This window comes from Apteryx rowi, unplaced genomic scaffold (assembly GCF_003343035.1).
Source record: "Apteryx rowi isolate R43461 unplaced genomic scaffold, aptRow1 scaffold_166, whole genome shotgun sequence".
In the NCBI taxonomy this organism is placed as follows: Eukaryota; Metazoa; Chordata; class Aves; order Apterygiformes; family Apterygidae; genus Apteryx; species Apteryx rowi.
The window spans coordinates 1,702,253-1,728,796 of record NW_020447930.1 but is presented as its reverse complement, the minus strand read 5'-3'; the positions used below and the strand labels follow the sequence as shown (position 1 = coordinate 1,728,796).

The following is a 26,544-nucleotide window of genomic DNA, read 5'->3' as shown; positions in this document are numbered from 1 at the left end:
ACTTTCTGAAAGCAGGCCCCATACTATTTCTGTGCAACCTTCTCTTATGCAGAAAAGTAAGAAATATTTTAGGTTTACTAATGTAGATTAGCTGCTTTGAACTAATAGCTTCCAAAAATGTTTGCAACTCAGTATATACATTTGTGTGTGTGTCCATACATATACCTGCACAGTTTGTCCATATTTAAAGACTGAACAGCAGTGTTTGTGCATATCTGAGGCTGGTATGACACGAGTATGAATACAGCAGGTATTACTAAAGCTGATTTTAAATTCAAAATGATCATCACTGGGCCCCTTTTAGTCATTTATTAGTCACTGTTCCATTTATAACCTCTGTTTATACTGATCTTTATTCCTATTTTTTTCCACTCAGATGTGGCAAGAGCAATTGAATTACTGGAGAAACTGCAAGAATCTGGAGAAGTACCAGTACACAAGCTACAGTCCCTAAAGAAAGTGCTGCAGAGTGAGTTTTGTACAGCTATCAGAGAGGTACGAAACTGAGATTTTTAGCTATTTCTCAGAAAAACATCCATAATCCTAAAAGGAAAAGTAGACTTGCTTTTCAGTGCTGGAGAAGGGGAGTACCTTGTATAAAGGATGATGGATATGAGATGTGTCTCTAACTGCCTGTCTGCTACAATGCAAAATACTGAAGTTATTGAAAAGCAGAAACAGAACAGTTGCATCAGCAAGGCATCAAGCCTGAGGCAATTAGCCTTGCTAAGGAGAAGGGGTGATTAATTAGTACTTTGGTATTCTGTTCATGCTGTTTCAGGGTCTGTGCTAACCTGTTCAGCACTGTGCTGGGATCTGGGGATATGCCAGGTTGGGTCAGTGCAAGCTTAAGTGCATCTTCTTTGAACTCAGGTGTGTGATATGGATGGGCTGATAATCAGAATGCCATGAAAAACAAATGATATAAGCACTCAAGTTAGCTGGTAGCTGAAGCTAATGCGATTCTTGCAGTTGAATTCAATGGTCGAGTCTCAGTGGGTCTTGCTGCATGTGTCAGAAATTCTTGTCAGATTGCTAAGAACTGTGATCCTTATTCTACAGGCCATGGTCAGGGGACTTCCTAGCTCTGCCCAACAAGAGATAGTAAGTGATGGCTATCTCTTCCAGGGAGAAGCACCCCTATTCCCACATACATACAAACAGTATCTTTAAAACAGTTAAATTATAAATATTTCTCTGAGCTGATTCTTGGACAGAAGTTATGAATGAATATAATGTTGTGTCAGACTTTCTGCTTACCAAACTGAATACTGTTAGCATGCCAGACTGAAGTGATTCTAAATGACCTAATGGAGGCAACAACTTTTCACCAGAAATTCAATAAGAACTTCTGTTTCAGTTTATCTGTCTAATGCCTGGAACTATTTCTCCTTCACTAAAATCAATAGGAAATCTATTGTTACCTCAGTGGTAGCAGGACTGAACAGGATAACTGATTGAGCAGGATAACTAGACAACAGCAGCGAATTGATTGAGTAGACCGCTGGGTGGCTGGAAGGAAGAAAGAACAGACATTAGTTTAAGAAGCAGAATGCAACACACTCTTTGTTTTATGGAATATATTCTTCAATGTGAGGAACAAAGGGAGGTTTCCACTTAATTAGCTGGCAGTTTTCAAGGCTTTTTAAAAGGAATACTGTTCCATAACAATAAATAATGGCACTATGTACCCTGAAAAGCTGATACTCTGACTAGTCCTTTCATTTAACCAACTAAATGCTTCTTTAATTGACCACAGATCATTGAAGAGTTATTTTTCTTCAAATAGCAGAGTCTACCACTCAAACTGTGATGAGGAATTTTCTGTCTCTGCAGCATCATCAGTGAAATCTTAACAGTTTGATGTTCATCTCTGGAAAATATTCTTAACAGAAGCAAACACATAGCTTTTTGAAACAGGTACAGAGCCTAGGAAGAAGAAAATGGCTTAGACTAATGCACTCTCAGTCCAGTGAACTGAAAGCAAATTTTGACAATATCATTTCAATGGCACAGAAGGTCTTTTAGAGAGTGTTGTGTGAACACAACCTGCGCATGACAGACAATCTAATTGCTATTACTGTCTTGTAAGTAATAACTGTCACTTTAAGAAGCTTTTAATTATTTGTTTAACAAGAGTTGGGTGATGATGATGATGAGTATTTAGGTCAGTTGTACCAACTTCATAAACAAAGAGATTTATTTCTTTTACTGTCCTTAATGTATCACTGTTAGTGAATAAAATCCTACTTTTTTTTTTTTTAATGCCATTCTTGACTATATATGTAAGTTTTTTCTTAGAGGAAATCTTCAAATACATAAGGCTTAATAGCAAGATTTAGGCAAGGAGGGAGAATTAACTTATTTTGCCAGTACTTAAGGGTGTTCAACATACAGCTCCTCTTTTCAGTTACTCACACTAAGCCCTTGGCAAATGTTTAGAGTGTAGCTTTGTTGTTTCCTTAGCTGGAGAGTTGTTAGAAAATTCGAGCAAAACCTTTCTTCCATCTCTTAGAAACCTATTAAGAAAAGTGTGGAATTTTTGGCCGTGTTAAATTGTTAGACATCTCCAGGCATTGCAGAAAGGGCTTGGAGGATATCTGAGCTGAGTCATGCCTTTAGGCCAGAGATGTCCTTCTTGTGTGGCCTTCATGTATACTGGAGTTTATGAGAGACTGGTAGCTACATTCTTGAACAATACAGTCTTTTCTGAGTGTATTCCAGCCTAAGATAGCAGAAGCTGGACAGAAATTTCCCTACCATTGCTCTTCCAATTATTGATCTTTTCTTTTCCTGAGCACAGGACCTGAGAGTATGGAGACTGGCTTTTTGTTCCCTTATTTTATTTTATTAGCACCTACACAGAATAGAGGAGAAAAGTTATTTACCTTATAAGAGATGGCACGACAGTCAGGTTGGAAGTAATGTGAGAGCTGTTTGGAACACAAGAGCCTTCCTGGAGAAAGCAATGAAGTAGACAGAGTGTCAGGAGTTAGGTTGGTATAACTGAAATTGGATGAAGAGCAGCAGCTGACTTTGTATTGGTAGGCAAATTCTGGAAGGGGCTGTTGCTGCTGCTCTATGTATGCAGAGGTGCAGATTTGCAGCATGGTGTGTACATTACATAATGCAAGATCTGAGTCTGACTTCCTTTTATCAGAAAATCAGATTAGACTGCTGCAGTCCTATAAATTCCATAATGGATGAGCTTTGGAAAATAATTTTCTGTTCTAGTCGAAGAAATTATGGACACTGAACTACCCAGTGAGTTTGACTGTTAGAATATGTCCCAGAGAAACTCAGTGTTGGGCAGTGAGTGTACTGTAAGTGCAGGTGAAATGATCAAAGATAAAATATAATCCACACAGTATTGATTAAATGTGACTTGTCCCTTCTGTAACCAGGGATTGTTTAACTATAAAAGCAATAGGTCTCTTTTATGATCTATTAGTCTTAAAAGTAAGCAATATTTTGTTAGATGATGTGCATTCTAATCTAATGTGTTGGAATCTATTAAATGGTTGTAATGGATTGTATTAATGGAAACGTATTTAGTAAATCAATCCTCCCATTCAAATCCCTAAATATCTCATAGAGATAAAATCTTTTTCTCTTTAAAGTGACTAAGTGAATGAAGTCACTTTGAAATAGAAGTACTCTGGCGTTTTTCTAAGATGCTATGTCAGGAAATGGTGATTAAAGGTTCTCACTTAGTACCACCAACTGATATATTCTGTGTGGTACTAGGAAGGCATTTGTATTAAATCTAGAAATAATGAAAATAGCTGAAGTATATTATGGCCTCAGATACTTTCTTTTCACTTGCAGCCCCAACCTTCCCTAGCTTGACCACCTATACCAGAAGACAAGTCAACCCAAGTTTGATCACATTAAAATTTAATTTTGAAGCAGTTTGTAATTGCATGACCAAATGACCTGGTTCAAAAGCTCCCTAGGTGCAGACAAATTGATTAGCCTTTTATTTAGACATGTCCCTGGGCAAAAGATGGGTGAATATCACCCACTACAACATTAAGTCCTTTACCCTTATGTGCATTTTTGTTACTTATTCAAAGCTGATGCTGTATTGTAGTCTTCTGATTGCTGGAGATTACTAGGCTCTAAGAGCGAATGCATGATTGGACTACTGAGAAGGTATATTCATACGCATAAAACTAGGCAACCTGAATTGATGAAATGAACCCCTGATCTGACAATAAACCTTAAAGTGCTGCAGTCAAAGAAGTTAAAATACACAGTTGAGCAAAAACACACTAAATATCAACACTGAATATGACATGCCTTTGCAGATTATGGCAATTTCATTTACTGTTAACAGCTGGTGATCAGTACTGAAATGCCATGAGAGTAATGATACAGATTGATAAACCCATGCATCTTCTGATGAGTGGAAGTTTTCTTTTAAGTTGATTCTGAAAATTCTATTTTTCTGTATGTTAAATAGTTGTGTAAAATCCAGATATATATCAGGCTTCCTTTCTACCCCTCTCCATTTTCCATTTCAAGATTAAATCTAATGTTTTTCTGTGTGCATATTATTTAAAATAAAATCTGACAGGTAAATATGAATAGTGAAATGAATCACTGTATTACATTTATCAGTATCAAAAGTAATCAGATCAGAAAGTCTATATAAAAATCTGGTGTAGTAGTCAGAAGCACAAAAATATCCATTATTTTATTCTGTTATCTTAGGACTCCTACCAAAATATCAGGTCATCACCCAACAGAATTTTTGCAAGACTGGGTCACTGACAGTCATTTCTTAAAAGGAGAAGAAGTCAACACAAAATTTTCTACTGTTGTTGCATGTTTTCTGTGAAATTAGTCTGTGGAAAAATGTGTTCTTTTTGAAGATAGTTTATTTTCTACTTCTGTAACTTAAAACTTGTATACTTATTATAAAAATTATTTTATGGACAGAGCATCCTAAAAATAATGAAGACCACTAGTGAGATCCAGGCACAAAAAATGGCAGTGATAGAAGTCAAGCCCATTTCTGAGGAGGTCTGGATTTCCCCCTGATTATTTTAGAGATATGCTTGATTATATTATATAATACTAAGAACATGGTTTTACTATTTGTTAGGTAGGATAGTTTCCCAAGCCTGTATTCTCTCACTGTTCCTAGTGAGTATATTTGAATTATTTTCTTTAATAATAGTGCATTATTAATGCATGCATTTTCATGCCTTAGCAATACAAATTACTAGAGTCCCAGTACTGCTAATACGCAGTGTATTATTATCTGGTCATTTTCTCAAACTGCCTACCTGTGCTTTATATTACTGACCCTGATATATGTCTTCGCAAATATTAGGGAGACACATTAAGGCTGCTGGGTAGTGAAAGCTGAGTCTAGTGATATTGTGCTTATTAAACTACTATGATACAGTGTATGACAGCAAGAAGCTGGCTGGAACCCATAGCTGTTCACTTCAGACAGATATTCTAATATTTACATTTACTGCCTTGGTTATTGGCTGGACTCAGGTGAAACTTCTCATTAATTTCTTCTATTAAAATTATTCATTTAGAATTTTAATGTAGGATTTCAGGAATGATTTAAAAGTCTTAGTATTTCCAAGAATTCCAAGATCAGTTTGTTCAGTTTACAGTATAATGCTGTTCCTCTAGCTCCCAGACCTAGCTTCTGAAAGCCACATTTCATTTTTTCTGCCTGATAAATCTTATTCCCAGTAAAAATAGAAGTTCTGCAGGTCCAATTCTATTGGCGTGCACCTATGGCAGCACCAGAATTCAAATTCTGCCCTCCATTACTTTCTCTTTTCAGTCACTGGGGACTGAATATTTGTTACAGGAAGGGGATAGAATTCCATCCAGTCTTTCACTGCCACAGTGCAAACCCAGATATTAAAACAAATTAAAAGATGAAACTTTGAAAAAAAAATATATAGAAGTACAGAGGAGATTTACAGCTAGAGATGCTGTAATTCGCAGCACAGAACTGTGATTTAAGCTCAGTAGGAAGCCCACGTCTAAGGCCACCTTTACCCATGCAAATGAAGGTATTAGTCAGGATTAAGCAAAAGTGGTGTATTGGTCTTCTAATAAGATAATTAGTAAACAAAAGGCCAACAGGACAAATCACATGAGTAAAGCAAGCAAGATTTGTGTCTCAGCTCAGATTTGTACCTCAGGTCATAAAAACAATATGATTATATTAGCATGATGCACCATTAGACTAGCTGGGAAGCAAGGTTCTTTTTAGGCTCATCTGTTACCTTGTTTTAGTATTCCAGATATCTTATTCGGAATTGCTGCACTGTTAATTTAGTAGTAGCAATCTTGCAGTAGCAAATACAGAATTGTCCTCAAAAGTATGCGGAAGCATAATTGCCTCCAGTTGCCTGCTTTTGCTTTTGTTAAGCAACTCCTCACTGACTATATAGGGAGCCAGTGCAGATAGTAATACAGATGGTAGATGTCAAAGTTTGGACATGAGTCCTGCTCAATGTGTCAGGAGTGAAAAGTCACATAAAATAATGATTAAAACTTCTACTAAATCAGTACAGGTTCATCAGTCTTTGGAAGGGGCATTATTTAACTTCATTCAAACATGGTGTTGGTATGGCCAAGTAGTAATGTATTCATGTAATGATGCATTGAGGGAAAGATTTGTAAGGTTTTTAACTTAAGGCAGGAAAAAAAATTGCCAAATTTCAAGAGATGGACTACTTCTTGTCTTGCCACCATGCTGTATTAGGCATTTAGAAGGTTTAGAAGCTTGAAAAGCTTATGTTAGCTGTATATGCAAATAATATTTTTTCTATAAAATTACCCTACTGTGTTCAAATATGTACTATTTCTTAAAATCAGTGTAACCAGAAATTATGCACATTTTGAAAAACAATGAAGTTTCATTTACCACTTTACCAGACATAAGTGATTGAAGCATTACACTGTTGTTTGCAAGCCCTGGATGGCATGAATGAGAACTTTTGGAATGATTACCTTGTCACTCAGCAAATGGCCTTCATTAATGGCAATTATATGTATTTACCGAGCAGCCCAAGCATTATCTGAGAGAAGGCATTATTAAGTCTCTGTGCAATTACTAAGTCCCCATGACTTCCATGCCTGCCCTGTAGGAGATTTAAAACAGCTGCTGTTGTCACTTTTTTTTAGCTGCCTACAGCTAAATACATTGATTTCACAGATGTAGTACCCCAGAATCTGGGGCCATATCGTGTCATTGATCTTTAATCAGTGCTCTCTCCCATTGATTTTGAGTAAAGATCAATTTTCAGAGTTGGCTGATGACTATGTATCTTCTTGCACTTGTGCTCTGCTTGCTTAGTTGTGTTCTTCACAAAAGAGGGATATTTTGGTGCTGCAAATTTTCAGCAATATATAAAAGCAAAACAAGAACATGTCTTGTTTATAGTTGTGTTTATCTAGGTTACTGCTCCATATTTACTAAGATTCTTTAGTAAGTGGTGCCAATGTGACATTCTTAGTTCTGTACACAGCTGCGGTTATGTGTATTATAGAAGGTTACTGTAATGGAGCACTGGTGATGCACCTCAGCATCTTTTTTGTTTTCTTCGCATTACCATTTCAGTTTATTGATGCAGAATCATATTTGCTTACATAAAACTTATGGATAAACAGAACAGCCTTTTGCTGCAGTTCATCTCAAGCTTGCCTCTTCCTCATGGAAGAAATCAGCAGCTAGGTGAACTGCTGAGAAATATTTTTTGTTGGTAGTTTGTGGGAAGCCACTGTAGCATTGGTATCAGCTTGCATTTCTGCCTTGATGCAGCCTCAGTACCATCCTACTTCCACTTAACAAAATCACTGAAGACACTCTTGAGATATGCACCTCCATCTCAATTGTTGAATTGTACCTTTAAAAAAGGAAAGAAATTGTTAAATCTATTTAAAAACTCCATTTTAGCTACATTTTTGGTTTGTATATAAAAGAAATATCAAAACGTTTTCTTTCTCCCTTCCTTCTCAGCTGGATAGGAACACTTGAAATATAGGCTTTTATGACTGGCTCAGGTTTGGTCATGTTTCATCCGGGTACTGATTTCGGCAAGGCTTTGTCAAAGTTGTTTATATTTGAAGCATGGCTATTGCATACTGCAGCCCTTACAGCATATAAAGACTTACTGATAAAGTGGAAGAAATAAGTGTTTATGGATGCTTGTCATACTTCTGAATCCATATGTAATTGGCAGAGAGCTCTGAGATAGAGTTCTAAATTACAGCCTGTGAATTCAGGTGGTCTTCTGGGAATTAACTAATCACACATGTTGCTGTTTCTTTAGTTCCTGGTATGTTGCAGTAGAAGCCGCAAGAGACTTCCAGTATTTTTCTAAAGTTCAATGATTCTAAAGCATAAGACTGAGAGAACTATAGTATTATCTTCAAAGGTGCCAAACCATAGTTGTTATTGACTTAAAGCAGAGTGTAGAACTGTATGTAAGGGACATGAAGTAAAAAAATTGGCCTAAGAAATTTATTATTCCTAATATAAATAAATTTTTATTTGGAAATAAAAGTCTATTATTAATCATTTTTAAGAGGGCATTGAGCAACTTCCTGTTGACTTTAGAGTAGCCTTTTCAGTCAGAATCTACATTGCAGGGAAGAAAAGAGAGCACTCTGAGGTCTTGTGTGTCCTAACAGCAATGCTGGGAATATTTCAACTGACTCATCCAGTATGTGTCAGTGCTCACACCAGAGCAGAGGATGTGACAGCATGAATTTCCTGGTGCATCTGCTATGTTCTTCTGCTAGCACAGAAGGGAGGAAAGAGATTCTGGCCCCAGCCTTGCAACCCCTGTTGGGTTATTTCTTGGACAGTCACAGCCCTCATGGCAAGAACTCGAGGACCAAAGCTTTGTTCAGTTTTTCAACAGCAACACAGAGTGCAGTGAGTTACTATCAGAGTTGAGTGAGCACCATTCCCTTCCACACAACAAGATGAAAAAGAGCTTGAGCAAATCATATTTTAGGATTTTAACTGAAGCCTTCATAAAATGTTCCACCCTAAATTAAAATATTTTACCCTTACACTGATTATACCTAATTAATTTTAATGATGTTTCAGCCCTGTGCAGGTTTTTTTCCTACTGCCTAAGGACAGCTTAATAATGCATCACGTTTCACATCATTTTTTTCACTTTGGCAAAACGGACCTAGTTTCCCCCCATAACCTTTTCCTCCCCAAAAAGAAACATTTTAATAAAATACCCACTATGAAAATGTAAAAGCCAACACTTGCAATATTTCTTTCACGTGTGCTGAAATTAAAACTGTCACATCTCCTCAGGTTGTTAAAGGAGACTGAGTTAATTTACAGGTTTGAGCTTTTAAAGGAATTAGCCTCCCTGCTGCATGAGGCAATATGACATGCAATGTTACTGCATGGAAGGGGATTTTTCTGACAGCTGTGATAATGATGCAGATGTTTCATTTTGAAAATAGACAGGAACAGTTCTGATGCAAGCATGTAACTGCTCACAGGCTAATGAAAGCTTATCATACTAAAATGTTCAAAATGCCAGCAACCTTGAATGACCACAACCTTGAATGACCACAGTAGATCAGTTATAAATAGCTCATTAATACAGACTGGTTGTCAAAAAGCAGCTTTTTCTATGAGTTGTTAAAATTCAGTAGCTGCAGGAAATGACGTATGTAATACAGACTTTTGGGTATTTCTAGTAGGCATTATAATAGATCGCATACCTTTCAGGGAAAGGTATGTTTCAACCATTTCAACCTCGCTGTACTCATAAGCATCCATTTGCTTTGTCCATCATTAAGGGAGTCTTTTGTTCAAAGACAAAGTGAAAATGGTGTGCAGTATACAGTGTGTTTTTGTGTGTGAGACTGCCTAATTCTGCTTCTGTTGGAATTAATCAAACATGTGGCGTAGGCCTGTAACACAATAGGCAGTTGTGAGGCATTCGCTTGAGCAACTGTGTTTATGAAGAGTCTTAAATTCATTTTTACCTTGAAATTCCTGCATGTGTAAGTGGCATCCATGGTGTTCTTTTACAGCCAGTGGTTTTATAAGATTGTCAACATCCCCTGCAAGGACTGCAATTCAGAAAGACAATATTATCAAATTCTTACTCTCTTTAGTCATGCAGATTACTTCCTCCTCCAGTTTTTTTTAACTACCAAAGATAAAAGTAACTATTACCAGTATGAAAAAACAATATTAAGACATTTATTCTTGAAAAGACTTGGTAGCTGGAAAAAAATAAACCTATTCTAAACTTCACCATGGAACTACTATCTCCTGGACCACGGTTTGTGACTATGTTTAGTACAGTATCTTAGCTACAGACTGTAGCTGTGGTGGAGAAAATACTTTTTTATGATATAGCCATGCTCTCCTGAGCATGCTTATCACATGAGATGATTAATAAAGCAGAACACAGGCTCAGAAACAGAAATTCTGTGTGATATTCAAGATGTATAAAAACAAAGATAAACACCAAGCTTTTCCATTTCCATTGAACAATCACAGTATTATGGTTCAGTGGAAGTGCTCTATTACATTATTTTTTAGCTTGAGGTAGGTTATAGAAGTAAAAAAACATTATGAGAGGAAGGGTAGTCTGGAGAAAGCTGCATACTTCCACGTAACTTAGATACACTTATAGTTGTGTTTGACTCTTTCTAGTTTTCTTGTTCTCCTTTTTTTTGTGTTCCTGTTCAGGCAGCAACTTAAAATGGACAATTAGATGGGTTTGTTGGTTTTCGTAGACAAGCAAATGTTGGCTGAAGTCTTGTCAACCCTATCATAAGGGAGATAAAAAGTTTCTTTATCCCAAATTAGACTAAGATCTACAAATACTTCCATTTAGGAAGAGGGAAAGATTTCCAAAAGAGATGAAAAAGACCCAATGAGATCCAACAGTAGTAAACTGAAATCAGACAAAGTTAGCATAGAAATAAGACATGTTTAATAGAAATGTTGTTAACTAGTAGACCAATTTCCTAGACAAGCAGTAGGTTTGAAAATCGAAGGTCTTTCTAAAGACTGTAGTTCAAACAAAAGCTATGGAATGGTGCAGGAGTTACCAGATGAGGTTCCATGGTTTATGATGGAACCCAAGAGTTTAAGGGTGACCAAAGCACCTCCTGATCTTTGTAGTATTCAAATTATCTTTGCCCACTGATATGGTAGGCCTACAATCTGAATTAAATGCTAAAGTACAGCTATTTGGGAGTCTGTCAAGGTGTAAGAACCAATGCATCCACCTCCACAGACATACAGGTATCTTGGAATAAGAATGGAAAATACAGGAAAGAGGTTGTGGGAAAGGAAAAAAGGCCAAATAAAATATGAAAGGGAAAATGGTAAAAAACAAGCAGAGGAAAAAATAAAGACGCTATTGGTTTGTGCTGTGGGTGGAAGTTTGCCATCAAAAACAAAACATTCACTGGCACCACGCTGCAAGTCAGAAGCTCTCTAGTGCAGCTGTGCATGGTAGCCTCTTGCTGGCACAAGAGCAAGCATCCTCCTGCCCCAAGGACCAGCCCACACCTGCCAGATGATATGATATGTGGGTCTCACCTCTTAGGTCAAAAGAAGGCTGAAGGTCTGAGAATCAGGTGCAGAATTTGGGAAGAGGGAGGAAGAACAGAGAGGACAGCTGCTATGTCATGTAACGCAAAGAGATGAGCTCTTCTCAGTGTGGTAAGAGAAAATCAGTAAGATATTCCTGTCCACTCAACATCTTAGAAGGCAGAAATATTTTCTTCATCTTTTCCAGCAAGTGGAGTCAATTAGGAAGATGGAGAATCAGGATAGCTGGTGTCAGAAGCATTATAATGAGGTGTGAGGAAATATTTCATAATTAAAATAGTAATCTTTCTCTTACAACTTAGCCTCAGTTCTGCAAGGATACATACATGTATGCTCTTCTGTTGATGTGACTGCATAAATGCATTGAAGCCAATTCTGTCTTCCCTGCATCACTTATTTTCATCCAGCCCACCCCCCCCTCCAACTGTCGGTCAGGGCCCTGTGTTCTCTTCTTTTAAAGACTTCTTCCAAAAAAGGGTATAAAATTCCCCTCCACACTGAAGCAATAAAAAGGATGATGCCAGAAGAACCAAAGAAACCGAATCCAAGCAATGCCAATATCTGTGCTAAACCTTCCTCATCAATCACTTTACAGGTTGTTCCATTCCACCCCTTTATCCTGCATACTTTCAGCACTTACTTAGATTGTGAATTCTTGAAGCAAGGCTCTTGTATCTTTTTTTTATATGCTGCCATACTTCAGGCACTATGAGATAGCCGATTACTTCTTCCTAGGTATGTTCTCTCATTCGCCAAGAAACTCCCAATGTTTTAAAACAGGTTACTTTGTTGCTTATAAATCTCAGCAAAGTTTATCTGGGCCTGCTACCTTTCCAGGTCTAAATTTCAATATACTCTGTCCTTGGTTTGCCTCCTAATTTTATTGGAATACTTACTCATTGCTACAAAATAATTTCTGCTTCATGTCTCTTCCCTCCTGACGTTTAGACCCAGTTGTCCTAAAATCCATTGAGCATCATTACTGTAGTTAGAATTGCACTTAGAATTGCATAATATTTCATCAGGGAGGAAGCATTGAGTACCTCTTAAAGGAATTAATGGAAAAGAATCTTTTTAATTAAATAGTAACTTCTAGGATTCAGCAGAAAATATGCTGCATTATTCAGGTTTTTACAGAATGCTTCTTCTAGCCACCTTTATAGAACAGGCTGCTAAGTGCACTGTTATTCCTGGACCTCCTCCTAAAGCTTCACATTGGCTTCAATAGGCCAGTACATGCTGCTTTGTTATGACTCCATGGGTAGTAGTTTCTGCTAAGTTTCTGCTAAGAAGCTAGCTCCTAAAGTAACTGTCCCAGCCCCCATTCCTGTACTACAGTAATGCTAGACCTGCTGCAGGGTCTCCCAGCCTAATGTGTGACAATGAGGACCGTTCATCATAACACTAATACCTGCTGCATCTGACTCACTAGAGCTCTTGCAGGGAGAAGTAATAAAACGTACACCTCTCTGTGCCAGCAAGACTTTTTATGGTACAAGGAGGATTCACTTCCAAGATCAGATTTTCTACTTGTGATTTTCCTCTCTTACTCTTTTCATACTTCTTGTGAATACTGTGGGACAACAACTTTAGATTGTCTGAGGATACTACCTGCAAAAGCTGCAAAAGTCTGAGATCTATGTTCATGCTTTTATGAGTATTTCTTGATGAAGGTTGCATTCTCTGCACCACATGGAAGTGAGAACAAAGCCAAGTGTTTCTAGCTCCAGAGCACAAATCCAAGCTTTATGAACAAACACCTATATGCAGCATGCTTTTACATTAGGAGCATTCAGCATACAGAAGCTGACAGTCTTGGTAGAAATCACTGTGAGGAAAAATTATTTGAAATATCACCATTCACCTTACAGCTGCAGCTTTGCATTTTGAAACATTGACATTTTATGTAACTCCATGTCTATTAATAAACTGAGGAAGCTGTTTTTCCCAAGCACCAGACCTTCAGACTATGTTGGGAGTCTGGAAGCAAATAATGTTATTAAACACCCGTGCAGACTTTCAGACACTTTAAAAAGAAACAGCTGCACATGCAAAATGAGATGTGCAGCACTTTTTTTAAAATAGTAACATATGTTACTTTTCTTTCTTCAGCTCATTCATAGTGCTCATCTATACTTTATTTTTCTCTGTGATGTCAGTGAAAGCCTCCTGGTTATGCTCCTGCAATATTATTAGAAATAAAGCGGGGAAAGGATGTAGGAAAGGTAGGGTGACTGTCGTTTATTTTTTTAATATTCATAGGCAAATATTTTTAAAGTTAAATTTAACCTTTGACCTCTTGTTTATCTAAACATTTGCATTATTTCTGTTGAAGGAAAATTAAAATGGAAGCATTTATACTCTGCTTTTTGCACACTGAAATGACAAACCAAGTCATGGTACACTCCAGTGAATCTGATATAATCCAGGATGTCATTCAAAATGATTCGTCTGTCATGGTCAACAAAGGATGCTGTTTTCAAAGCTCTCTTAGTAAATATCCTAAAGGAGTTTTTCAGACACTTATAACTAAACTCTGCACCTTTGTCTTGGTCTGTATTGAGTGATATTTTGTCTGAATCAGCAAATCTACCATTGATTTTACAGGACATTTTAAAGGTGACATTGTTAGATTCAGGAAGACTGCAGTATGTTAAAAATATAATCTGAAGAGGTACTGGTAATAGTAGACATTGAAAGAAAAGATCCTATAAAACCATTTACCAAGTCCTTGTCAGGTACTATGGATTGAACAAAAAGCTATATTCCACTCTGGGAGGATTTAGATACCACCTTATTTAGTTTGAGAACAAAGAGCATTTTCAGTTTATCTGTTTTGTATACATAAAAGAGGCAACAGAATGGATTCTTTGTGCCCAAAACATATCTAAGGTGGTACTGAGAACAATGTAGATAAAGGGGGTAGTGTGGCTACCGCAAACAATGGTTATTTACAGACTGTGCTTTTTCTGTATTGTTAGAATGAGCAATCTGAACCCTACAGAGAGCCCTACAGAGAGCTGAAGGGGCTTGTTGGAACAGGTACAGTTAATCCCTGTGTTGCTCAACTTAATAATAAGAAAGTCATTTAGGTTTATGTTTTATCCTCCTTAATCAAAATTATATTAAACATTACATAACCATCAAATAGGAAAATTGGATTTGCTACTGCCTCAAGCAAGTTTTCAGGACTGATTGCATCTGTTGCTTATAGAGAGAGATTTGACATGCAAGATTTCTTTTCCTAGGAACTGTACTATAGATATTATTATCACTGGTAACTGTTTGCAGAACACCATTTCAATCCCATTATCATTGAGAATTTACAAATGATCACAAGCATTACGTGGCATTATTGATCAATTTTTCAGATTTTTTTTTGTTGGTTGATTCTTTTTTAACATCTGTTAGTTTAATCACACACTAAGGAGTAGTATGAGTATACGAATTAGTTACCATGATAACATATTGGATATTACGAAGGCTGCCAGATACGTACTGACAGTATACAGCCAGTATAGAGTTACAGGACATCAGGCCTAACTAATAATCACTTGAATGTATGATTATCAGCCACCTTTTGTAATATTTATCTTAGAAATGAGTATCTTGAAAAACTTTTCAATAACTGTTGCTATATCTGAAATGTGATCTATTTTCAAAACAATTCAATGTCATAATAGCTCAATATACAATATATGCTAAACAACATATGCTTTTAGACATTTCAGCCAACCGCAGCATTTATAACTGTGCAAGCAGAGGCAATACAGACAATCAGCTCTCATGCTTTAAGACAAAGGGGAGCCTGTAGGTATCAAAAAATTACAGCATTATCAGTGAGTGGTTCAATACATTATGAGTTTTGGAGCAACAAGTATTTAATGATTCATTACCACAACCACACAGTAGTTGTTCTTACATAATGAACAATTTGCTCCTACAATATAATACTTAGAGCAAGCATTGAACTGATCTATGCAAGATAATGCTGAGTGTGTAGACTCAACCCATTTTCACGATGGCATAATCTGGTACAAAGTTAGAACAAAACAGAGACCCTGTAGAGGCTATAAAATATCATTCTTTTTCTGTATTTTTAAAATTAAGAGCAAAATCCTGGCCTCTACTGAAGTCAAAGTGAATTTTACCAGTGCAGCAATATTTCAGTTCAAATGTAGAAAGCATGAAATTTTTCAACCTGCTCCCCTTGTCTCAGTTTTCCTCACTGGACACCATTTTTCTGAATTAAGCCTTTGAAGGGCTTATGTGTGGGTGATATTCAAGTCAAATAATCTTTTGCTGTGCTTTGAAACTGTTTAGCATATTTTAGACCTCTAAGATTGTAATATATTTGTTGTTATCTCCTTTCCTCTTTTGCCTTTCGCTTTTGTATAATATCCCTCAAAAAAGGTTTGGAGATCAGTCATCCTGAACATTTTACTACTCAAAGTGTTGGATTGCCATTATGTTTGTTTTATTTTGAGATCAGAGATGAGCTACATGTCTTAATCCATTTAGGTGTTTGTAGCAATATGTTCATCAATGTATAGGTTTTTAATACCAGACTCAGTGGGGAGAGATACATGATTATGACACTTAATACTGCATAATAAGTCATCAAGACAGAGGGATGGGGGAGTTTTACCCATCAACAAGACAAGCTGTTGTTTATAAGTCAATCAAGTACAGGACCTGACACCTTGTCTGCTGAAGAAACCTTTACATTATTGGACAGAGAAGTTTTGACACTCCTGTTAAACTATTTCCAAATGAGAAAGAGAGAAATACATTTTGGAAAGTGTGATTGAATCTGCACTCCTCAAGACCCCAATAAACAGATTACTATCAAAGCTAACATACTTCACCAGCAGAGGTTCTCTCTGAGGAATTCAGCCTGAGACATGAAGCACATAAAAGGATAAAACCCCTGATGAGGCAGGTCAAGAAAATGCCCAGGGTAAATCATCTGCATATAGGAAGAAATTTTGGGGTTTGATGTTTTTAGAAGAAGATTAAATAAAAAGTTTTGTTTGTTTGTTTCCATTCCTTCACCTTTGTCTTTTAAAAATTAGCCCATATTTTGTACATAAGCATTTTTACTTTGTTTAAGGTTGATAACTGGCTAGTATCAAGGCGTTTTTCACGTTTTTCATTACAGAGTTAGACAAATCTAAAGAGCAAAGGCAGTGAGAGAGAAAGCCTTTTCCTTTTTCCCTAATGAAGAAATTTAAAAGGGAGAGTTAAGGACCAGAGAAAGACAAGCAAGAATGTATACCAGAAAAAAGAACAAGCAGAAAGTTGCATATATTGACAATGCTGATTTTATGCCATTTATGTGAATGTACAACTCCTTTCTAAAGGCTTGCCTTATCCACTGTCCACTTTTAACATAGCAAACTGCCAGCACTTACTCTCCATTCCTCTCTATGGTTGATGGAAAATGGTACTGTGACCTTTCTCCAAAATTGAATTTTCACTTCCATTCTTCAGCATCTGTCTGTTGAGCAAGTTGCTTTTTTATTTCAACATCAGCCTTCTAAATCTCCAGTTCACAGGAAAGTTCAGAGAACAAAGAAGTCATCAGTGGTGGCTAAGATACCACCCAGATCAGTTGCAGGGAAACACCAGCTATTGATAATGCAGGAACTAACTGTCCTGGTTTTGGAAAATGGTGTGCTAGAGATGGGAAGGGAACAGTGTTGGAAGATTTAGGGTTAGGATTGCAAAGTATCATAAGAAACAGGGATTGGTGTTTTTTTGTAAACCTAAGTATGCACAAGGTTAACAAATACTCAACCATCTGATTGTATGAATACAGCATTAATGAAACATAGTATTATGAGGGAAAGGGACAGTCCTGTCTGGGTTAAAATAAAATCCTTATTTTGCTTCTATAATTAATTTCATTTTATTTTCATGAACATTTTAGGTGTATCAATATATGCATGAAACCATAACTGTTAATGGCTGCCCCGAATTCCGAGCCAGGGCCACTGCAAAGGTAGGTTACGTGCAGCTGTTGAAATATGTGTTACCAAAGTGACCTAGTAATTGACTGTGCGCGTGTGTGTTTCAGGTATTCGTGTGTACACTGTAAGAAAATTTAGACATCAGTGGCAGCCCAGAGTCTAGAACCAGTGCTACTTCCCAGGTAACAATCATAATGGAAAATTTAAACCTTTATGCTGCTTCTGTAGCTTAAGAAAAGAGAATGATTTTATGGAATTTGATGGTTTTTGAAAAGTTGGTTTGCAAAAGCAAAGTCTACCTGTAAAAATCAGTATTTTAATGGACTGTTTTCCCATACAGCATATCCAGGAGGGCACAATGATTTGGGAGATAGAAACTAAGCAGACAAAATTCCTCTTTAAGTAATGGGAACTGTAGGTATCGAGCGAGTAGTAAGGATGGACAGTGATAAGACCTGACCAAGAGACTTGCACAGCCAAATGCAAGCCCACTTTTTCTGAAGCATTGCCTGCTTTGATAAAATATATTGGCCCTCTAGCCATATGAACCTGCCTATCTCAGATCCTTAGACCACAATGGCTACATTACTACTGCTACTAAAATGATAAATTTTCTAAGGGAATTCACACAGCCAAGAAAGAATATGCTCTATTTGCCAGTATTTAATATGGTCTGTATTTTCATAATATGCATAATGATAATTCCAAACGGGAAGGCCTGCCATGGCTGTATTTTTCCCATTATCATTTTGCACTCAAGACTGTCTTCTGGGTGGTAAAGCAGGTACCGTGCAAAGCAGGTAAACCTGCAAAAGCCATAAAGCTGTTTTAGAGATAATTATTTATGGTCCTGCTCCTGTGAAGTTAGTAACAAAACTACCAGAAATGTTAATGGAACTAAGATCTTGCCATTATGTATTTGCCTTAGAGATTTTTATTTAAAACTACAACAGAAGGTGAAGGTTTGGAGTATGTTCTAAAAACATTCCTACAGTATTCTAGAGAAGCAAGCCATATGGTAGCCAGCAAATAACATATTATACAATAAATTGTAGTATATTTTCCTTCCTTTCGGTAGGCTGTTTTCTGATTTTAACCTTCTTCTGATTGAAACTTCAAATGAACAATGTAAATTTGTAAGGTCTATGCTACTGTGTAGAGAAATGTGTGTATTAGATCTTGGTTGGCCTTCACTGCAGGTAAACATAGAAATGATTGCTATGTTGTATAGTAAATGGGAGAATCCAATTAGTGTTTGCCATTCTCATTTCTTATTCATATAGAACAGCAGGGTTACAAAGCAATGTTTCAATATCGCAATATTTCCTGGTTATTTCTGGGCTGTCTGCATTGCATTCTCCTAGTGCATTCATGTCTGATGTAAAATGTATGCATGATGACAAGGTCTGCATGTGCAGAAACATATAACTGAGAATGATCCATTGTACCACATCATCCACTAGCTTCTAATAAGCATAAGCATTATTAAAATGCTCAAAAATATTAGTATAATGCAGAATTGTTCTAGCAGTTTGGAATACAAACACATGTCAAAAAGGATAAAAGATTTTTCTAATGTTTATTTAATCATACTGAGATTTATAATTAAAGTAGCAAAACACTTGTAGTGAAAAATGAAGTAGAAGATGTAATATTTTCCTGAATGCAAGCTTTACAGTTTGTTACATGCTTTTATTTTTTCCACAGTAAGAATAACAATCTAGCATTTTTTAATTGATTTAGAAATCCATTGTCTCAAGATTTAATTTTCCAGTAAACGTTTTCATCCAATTATATTGTAAAAACCCATATTCCTGTTTCAGGAGTTATTTAGTTTGTGAGATTTCACATTTATAAATTAAACTTTTAAAAATAAGAATTACCTTGCAGGATTCTTTTTGTCCCCAAAGAATAAAATAACCAGTCCCAGGCATCTGAGAGCAGAGCAGAGAGTTAACAATTCAGTTTATTCACTTTATTTCAACTAGGAACACAGTATAGTTCACATCATCTTATCCAACTGTAATGAACCTTTTTTCCTGTGAAAAGAAGAGGCAAAGAAGAAATGCACTAGGGAGATAACAAGTGTTCACCACCACTCAGGCACGCTTCCTGGTGTCTATTTCTGGCTCTGCTGCTAACTTTCTGCGTTATCTTTGACAAGTCACCTAAACTCTCTATTCCTCTGCTTATCCCCTTATTTCAAAAGCATTGGCATGGAACTTAATTTTTGTAAAGTGCTTTGGGATAATTAGGGAAAAAGGCAGAATGAGATACTGAAATGTTTTCATGATGAGTTCTTCCTGCGAAACAAACAACAGAGCGTGTCAGTGTTCTCACTAGATAGCCATATCACTCTCTTTTCTTCCAGGCAACAGTTGCTGCTTTTGCTGCAAGTGAAGGCCATTCACACCCGCGAGTGGTGGAGCTGCCAAAGACTGATGAAGGCCTGGGCTTTAACGTGATGGGAGGAAAAGAACAAAATTCTCCTATTTATATTTCTCGCATCATTCCTGGAGGAGTGGCAGAAAGGCATGGAGGGCTCAAACGGGGGGACCAGCTACTTTCTGTTAACGGAGTGGTATGTGAAAATTTGATAGAGCTTTCATCTTCTAGATTTTCATTTTCCTCAGCCTTTCCAGTACCTTGATTTAAAATGCAGTCAACATGAGTTAGAAGAGAATTAACTGTGTGAGAGTCCTTCAGTATGCATTTGTGGTGCAGTGAGGCAAAGCTGCACAGACAACTTTGTTCCACTGCAATTTCTGTTGTAATGGGGGTTGTTAGAAGAGCTTCATTTTCAGTCCACATCACATGCTCAATTTACAAGGAAACCTAGATTTCCCTAACTGATAATTCTGCAAATTACTTCTGTAGTAGAAGAGTAAAACTGGGTTTCTTCCTTCTTGTACTTCATAGCCTGTGAGGCATACAGGCCCTTCCAAGTCCAGTGATGCCTCAGAGACATTTGTGCAGTCTTGTGACCTTCAGAGGGTTTGAACACCTATAATCAAATTTAGTAAGTACATCTGCTGCTGATTTGCAGTAGAGGGTACATTCCAGACTTCTTTCACTGACATTCATCCAGCTATAATATTTTGTCAGTGAAATCAGCTATTCAAGTAAATACATACAGGGAACATGTACATTCAGTAAAAAGGTACATTTCTGCATAGTCATTTTTCATGTATGTAAATACTTTAAGGTGGAGTGTTTTGCAATGGTTCACTCTGAACATCAGTGTGGAGCTAAAAAAATAAAAAGGGATGTTGGAATAGAGAGAAGTTAAAATAAGGTTCCAACTATATGAGTCAAATTCTGCCTTTCATTTTGCCTTAGTTCCCTTTTACAAGGGAATGCAAACTATCAAAACAGGTTAGCATATAACCACACACTTCTCTTACTGAAAATCCTTTTACATGTAAAACCTCCATCCAGACCACCTGCTGAACAACACCAAAGGCATGTAGGAGCAATTCCTGAATCTATATTTATATACAGTCGTAAGACTTTCCAACTTTTATTTTCTCTTCACTGCAAGCCTGTAAACAATGAAAAATGCTGATTTCCAAATGCTCTCATGTTGTATGAGCAATAAGCCGTTTCCCTAAGCAAGAGTTATTCCCCCTCTCTTGAGACAGGATATCAGTGCAACACTTCAGACAGATTTTTACCACTTCTTCTATAAACCATCCTGTTATCTGAAGAGACAGAATAAGTCTGTAAACTGGCTAGTCCCTGTACACAATGTGAAGAAAAAAATGTGAAACAAAATAGACGAACCACCAAAATGATCATTTACTCTCCAGGAAAACTAAATCAATTGAACATTTAATAATTACTTTATGGGTTGGAGGTAGGTCACATAGTTTTGTTTTTGTTCAGCACTACTTTCAATAGATGAATAAAAAATGCAGGTAAAAAGAGGTTATATTTACTAGTTGATTTACAGGGTTCTGAAAAATCCTTTTGATGTCAACGACATCTAGGCAAATACTGGGAAGGAAAATGGTGAACCTTCAAACGTTAAGATATACTGACTTTTACTCTGTTGTCACCTCTGTTTCATGACATTCTGTTCAAACAATTTCATGAATGTGCTCTAGAATATATATTATGCTAATATAGCAGAAAATACAATGTAAAATTCGCAATTGCATTGTGGCACCCCAGAAAACTGATTCTGAGGTGCAACAGAAATATTTCCATGTTCTGAGTCTAAACAACAGAATGTAAAGTATGAATTGCAGTTCTTGAACACTTGAAATAATGCTTATCAGCAACAGTTCACAAACCAATCTTGGACTGAATTAAGCCCATACAATATAATTCATAAAAATGCAAAAATTATAGAAGCGGTAATTTGTTTGCAGACAGCTTGAGACAGGAGGAGGAACAGCTAAATTTAACATTGTTCTCTGGGACTAGTTCATTCTGTGCTTCTCTTAATTTATCTGAAGAAAAGCAAATAATATACGGTATGTACAATACAACAGACGGCTTGGCAGCGGAACATGAGATGAAAATGAAATATCTGCAACTTGTTTATGCTCAGAAGTTGGTGGTTATCCAACTTTATAATTATCAGCATAAAATTAGAGCTGTGTGTTCAGAATCCAGATTCATTATCCCAGCATGACTGGGATGACTGTTCCCTGAGCTGTTTCATTGGATGTTAAAAAAATTGCTTTCTCATTGTGCTGGAGATTTTGTTACATACTTTTGTCTGACAGCCCCTAAAAGTAAAGGAAATTGAAAGCAGTAAGTCCTGCAGATGGCTCAGCAAAGGTGCTTGCTGATAGCTGTTCATATCTGGCAAAGATTCTGCATTTATCAGATACCTGGTGTGAGTCAGATACAGAAAGACATGCAAAATAGATTTATAATGGCTAATTTCTCACCCAAGCATTTGCTTATGGATGTCTAATAGAAATATTCTTCTCAGTTTCTCAGCTTGTGGGGTAACAATCGGATTCTTTTTTTTTTTTTTTTTTGCCTGCAAGAGTGGAAAATTTTTTTTGTTTATATTTACTGCAATTCTGTATGCCTGGATACAGTAATGATTAGTGTTTCTCTGCACTGTATCTGCAGCTCTTTCAGCTATTCTTATCTCTACAGCATTTTGTATCATTTTGTTTGAGGCAATCTGTCAATGCTACAAGAGAAATAAATATGTAAGTATATATAAATACATATAATCAAAAATTGCATATTAAATCAGGATATGCATTCTGAATATTCATACCCTGTTCTGTATCTCTCTGTATTTTTTGACATTGAAGTGGGATTACACATTTTTAGTCAAGCAAATTTATTAAATTGCGTGTTTGGCGGGCAGTCTTAAAGTAGCATGAGTGTCAGATCCTCACAATGTTCTGAACCAGTGTAATCCAGTCAGCAAAATCCCTTGTATAGGCATGATTGATAGCAGCAGGAGTTGTCTGCCAGCACAACCTCCGTGGTTTACAGACACAGGAGAAATCCAGCAGCAGCAGAACTCCCTTTCCTGGTATAAACTCTCTCCTCTACTACAAGGGTTTTTCCTATATAAGTTCCACAGCTACAGCTATGCAGGTAAAGCATTTGTAATGGCTTGGACATACGAGTGCAAGCAGCAGTAAAGTTGTTAAGAGCAAGTACAGCAATGGTATTAAGTGCTGCTGAAAACTTGACTTTCATTGGTTAAACCTGAGTTAGGTAAGTTTGGAGAGAAGGACTGATATTTAGAAGCACTATCCTTTCTTTTGCCTTTGTTATTTTCCCCACTTTGACTATGGTTCAGAGCTTTAGACTTAATTCTGTGCTATAACTGTTCAAGCCAATGGGGTTTTTCCATTGACCTGGATAGCAACAATGTCAAACCCTTCATTTCTAATTAGAAAAAGCTGGCTGTAAACTGGAAGAATAAGGCCTGAGGCAAATGGGGAAAAAAATAGGCAATCATGAATTAAATAAAATTTACTAAGTTGTGTGAAGTATTAAAATACACCATCTTGTTATTCCCCTAAAGAGCAGATACAATTACAGTTGCTTATTGACGTTAATTAGAACCAGCCAACTCTTTGAAAGCAAATGAATATTTTAGCTGCTTCCTGTAAATGAGCAGTATGCAACTTTTCCCACAGCCTGTTCTGAGTAGCACGAGAGCAAAAGAGATAATGACAACACCGTGAATACAGTGACGTTTCTTCTGAATGTCTGTGCCAAGACATACTGACCACAGTTCATGAGGAAAAAGTGAAATACAGAACAATGCAAAGTTTCATATTATTCCCTTCAAGATGAGAAGTGTTTTTACAGAAACCGTTATAACCATGTCACAAAGCAATGAGTTATAAAAAAAATAGTTAGTCACATTAACTGTTTAACTAAATCACTGGTTATGATCTCGTCTCCTAATATTGAGCAATTATGGGGTGGGGAACATGAGGAAGAGTTTTTAGTTGGTATCTATGATGACTTCATTAAAGCAGTTTCACAGAACACCCTGTTCATCTACAGTTTTTTCTATTTCAACTCTGTTTGGAGCATGAGACACATTCACTGTTTCTTATGCAACAATAATTTCATCTTTTTCAAAATTTGTAATGAAATTCTGTTTTCTCCAAACTACTTTTGGGTAGCTATGCTTGTTCAGCAGGTTTATCCCAGTCACTTCTAACAAATCTGATCATCACAAGTCATAAATTTTACGTAAGATCCATGCATAGGAGGCACATTGGAGGAATTTCATGAACTTATACTTCAAAAATATTAGGTCATTTATTTCAACAACCAAATGGATATTTACTTCAAGGTTTCCTCCGTTTCTGGTAATCATTTCAGCACATTAAATGACATTCATTATTTCTCTAAGTTGCATTAACATTTTCTGAAGCATCTTACATTTCTGTAGAAACAATTGAGTGCAGTCATTTGACCCAGCCATGAAATAATAATTTGGATTAATATGTTGAAGGACATTTAACAGGAGGCAGGAGTATACACAGCAAGATGATAAGCTTGAATTGTGTAGTGTATATTCTTTATGTAGAAGTGTATTGTGTTTGCTTTTTGTAACTTTTATAGCATTATTTCTAACTCATAGCTTGCCACAGCAAAAGTAATTCTTATTCATTCTTCTTACACAGTGATACTCACAATCAAATAGAAGAGATGAAAATAGAATTTTCTTCTAACATCTGACAGTTGCTATAATGATGCCAAATTATTCTTTTAGTATGAATTGAACTTCAAATATTTTGAACGCTGCTGCTTCTTTTTGGAGGCCTATAGGTATAGTTTCCTTTTAAATAGCATGGTATACATAAGAGTTTTAAAACACAGCATGTAGTATAACTTTGATTTCCTATTTTGTGTGGGAAGAAAATGATTTTTTTTTTAAATGGTCTAAAATCCATTTGACAATCTCAGTTTTGAGGGTTTTTTTTTTTCTGCAGAGACAGTTTTGTTTGTTGGAATATATCTTACAACATATGTGGGCAATCATACACCATTAGAAAATTCCACCCTTTCTCCTGAGGTGCAGAACAATCTGCATGCCTGAAAAGCACTCCAGTCAGGCCATTTAATGGAAGCCATTAAGTACTCTTTTGCAGCCAAATTATCTCCCTTTTTGGGACATTTACTGTTTAAAACAATGTTAGCATACAAATAGGAGCTTGAACCCTCAGGGAAAACGTGATTTCACAGCAGATATCACCTTACTATAAACCATTTTCAAGAAAAGGAGGGAAAATAGTTCCTTAAGCAAGGAGGAGATATTTTTTAATTATTTTTGTTTGCATGAAGCTTATGGAGTATTTCCCCTCCTTTTCACACAGATCAGAAATCAGGTTTGTAATGCAACCTGAAGCAGATTAGTTGGGTTATTGGTTTAAGATGTGAAAATGAGTACATTCTCAATACTGCATAAATCTTATATAATTGAGCACTTTCCCTTAATGGTCCCTTGAAAAATCTAAGTTATGTAAATGTCTTAAAACCCTAACAGCCTTTCCATGGCAGCAAGCATAAAAAGAGGACAAAACTCTGGATCAAAACAGCGTTTTTATTGTTAAATCCTTGCTTTCAGAGCGTGGAAGGAGAACACCATGAAAAAGCAGTGGAGCTCCTGAAGGCAGCTAAGGATAGCGTAAAGCTGGTGGTACGCTACACTCCCAAAGTGCTGGAGGAGATGGAGGCTCGTTTTGAAAAACTGAGAACAGCACGACGCCGGCAACAGCAGCAATTGCTTATTCAGCAACAGCAGCAAACTACACAGCAAAATCATATGTCGTAGGTGAGAGTATTCATTGGTCTTCCTTAAAGCCCAATTCCAAGAAGGGCTACTGAGCATTTACTGCAGTGTGATAAAGAGTGCTTCTTGTTCAGTACATTTCTGTGAGCTCTGTCCCAAGAAAAATGCATTTTGAAAATAGGTGAAAGGCCTTATCAAATTCTGGAGCTAATTTCCAACTGAGAACCCAGAAATCAATACTCACTATGCAGCTTAGGCCTATGTGCAAACAAGACTGCATAAGAAGTTTGTATTCCCCTGGATCACTCTTAGATCCTAAAAAAATGGAGCATTTGTAACAAGAAGAAAGTGCTACCAGATTTAGACATATTTTAATGTCTTTTCACTACTCTGTTACTACTGTGCAACTGACCATCTAGATTTACTGCTGATACATGAAGAGAAGTCTTTCTAGTCAATTCCCTGCTTCAGGAAACCCAAACTTCACTCTGTGGTTCCTCTGCAGGGAATCCACGAGTACCTACTTCTTATCTACAGTTTGGTAGGGAATATTTCATTCACTCTTGCCTTTCAATATTACAATAGGTTCCAAGAGGCTTACAAGTTCTCCAGTGTAGTCAAAACAGATGGCATATGAAGTACAAAGATACCAAAGCCCAGATTCTCCATATAGGCACTTCTGAAATCAGTGAGAAATCACATGGATACATTTATGGATTTGCTAAATTTGCCCA

At 36.7% G+C, this 26,544-nt stretch overlaps 1 protein-coding gene across 1 annotated transcript; it reads left to right on the top strand.

Moving 5' to 3' along the window:
• On the top strand, positions 1 to 25,852 carry LIN7A (lin-7 homolog A, crumbs cell polarity complex component; the record flags this gene model as incomplete). Its single annotated transcript, XM_026060178.1, has 5 exons — positions 1 to 56; positions 377 to 495; positions 17,532 to 17,603; positions 19,943 to 20,152; positions 25,646 to 25,852. Coding segments are annotated over 5 exons (664 nt in total), but the record flags the coding sequence as incomplete, so codon positions are not given.
• Between the last annotated feature and the right edge of the window lie 692 nt (positions 25,853 to 26,544).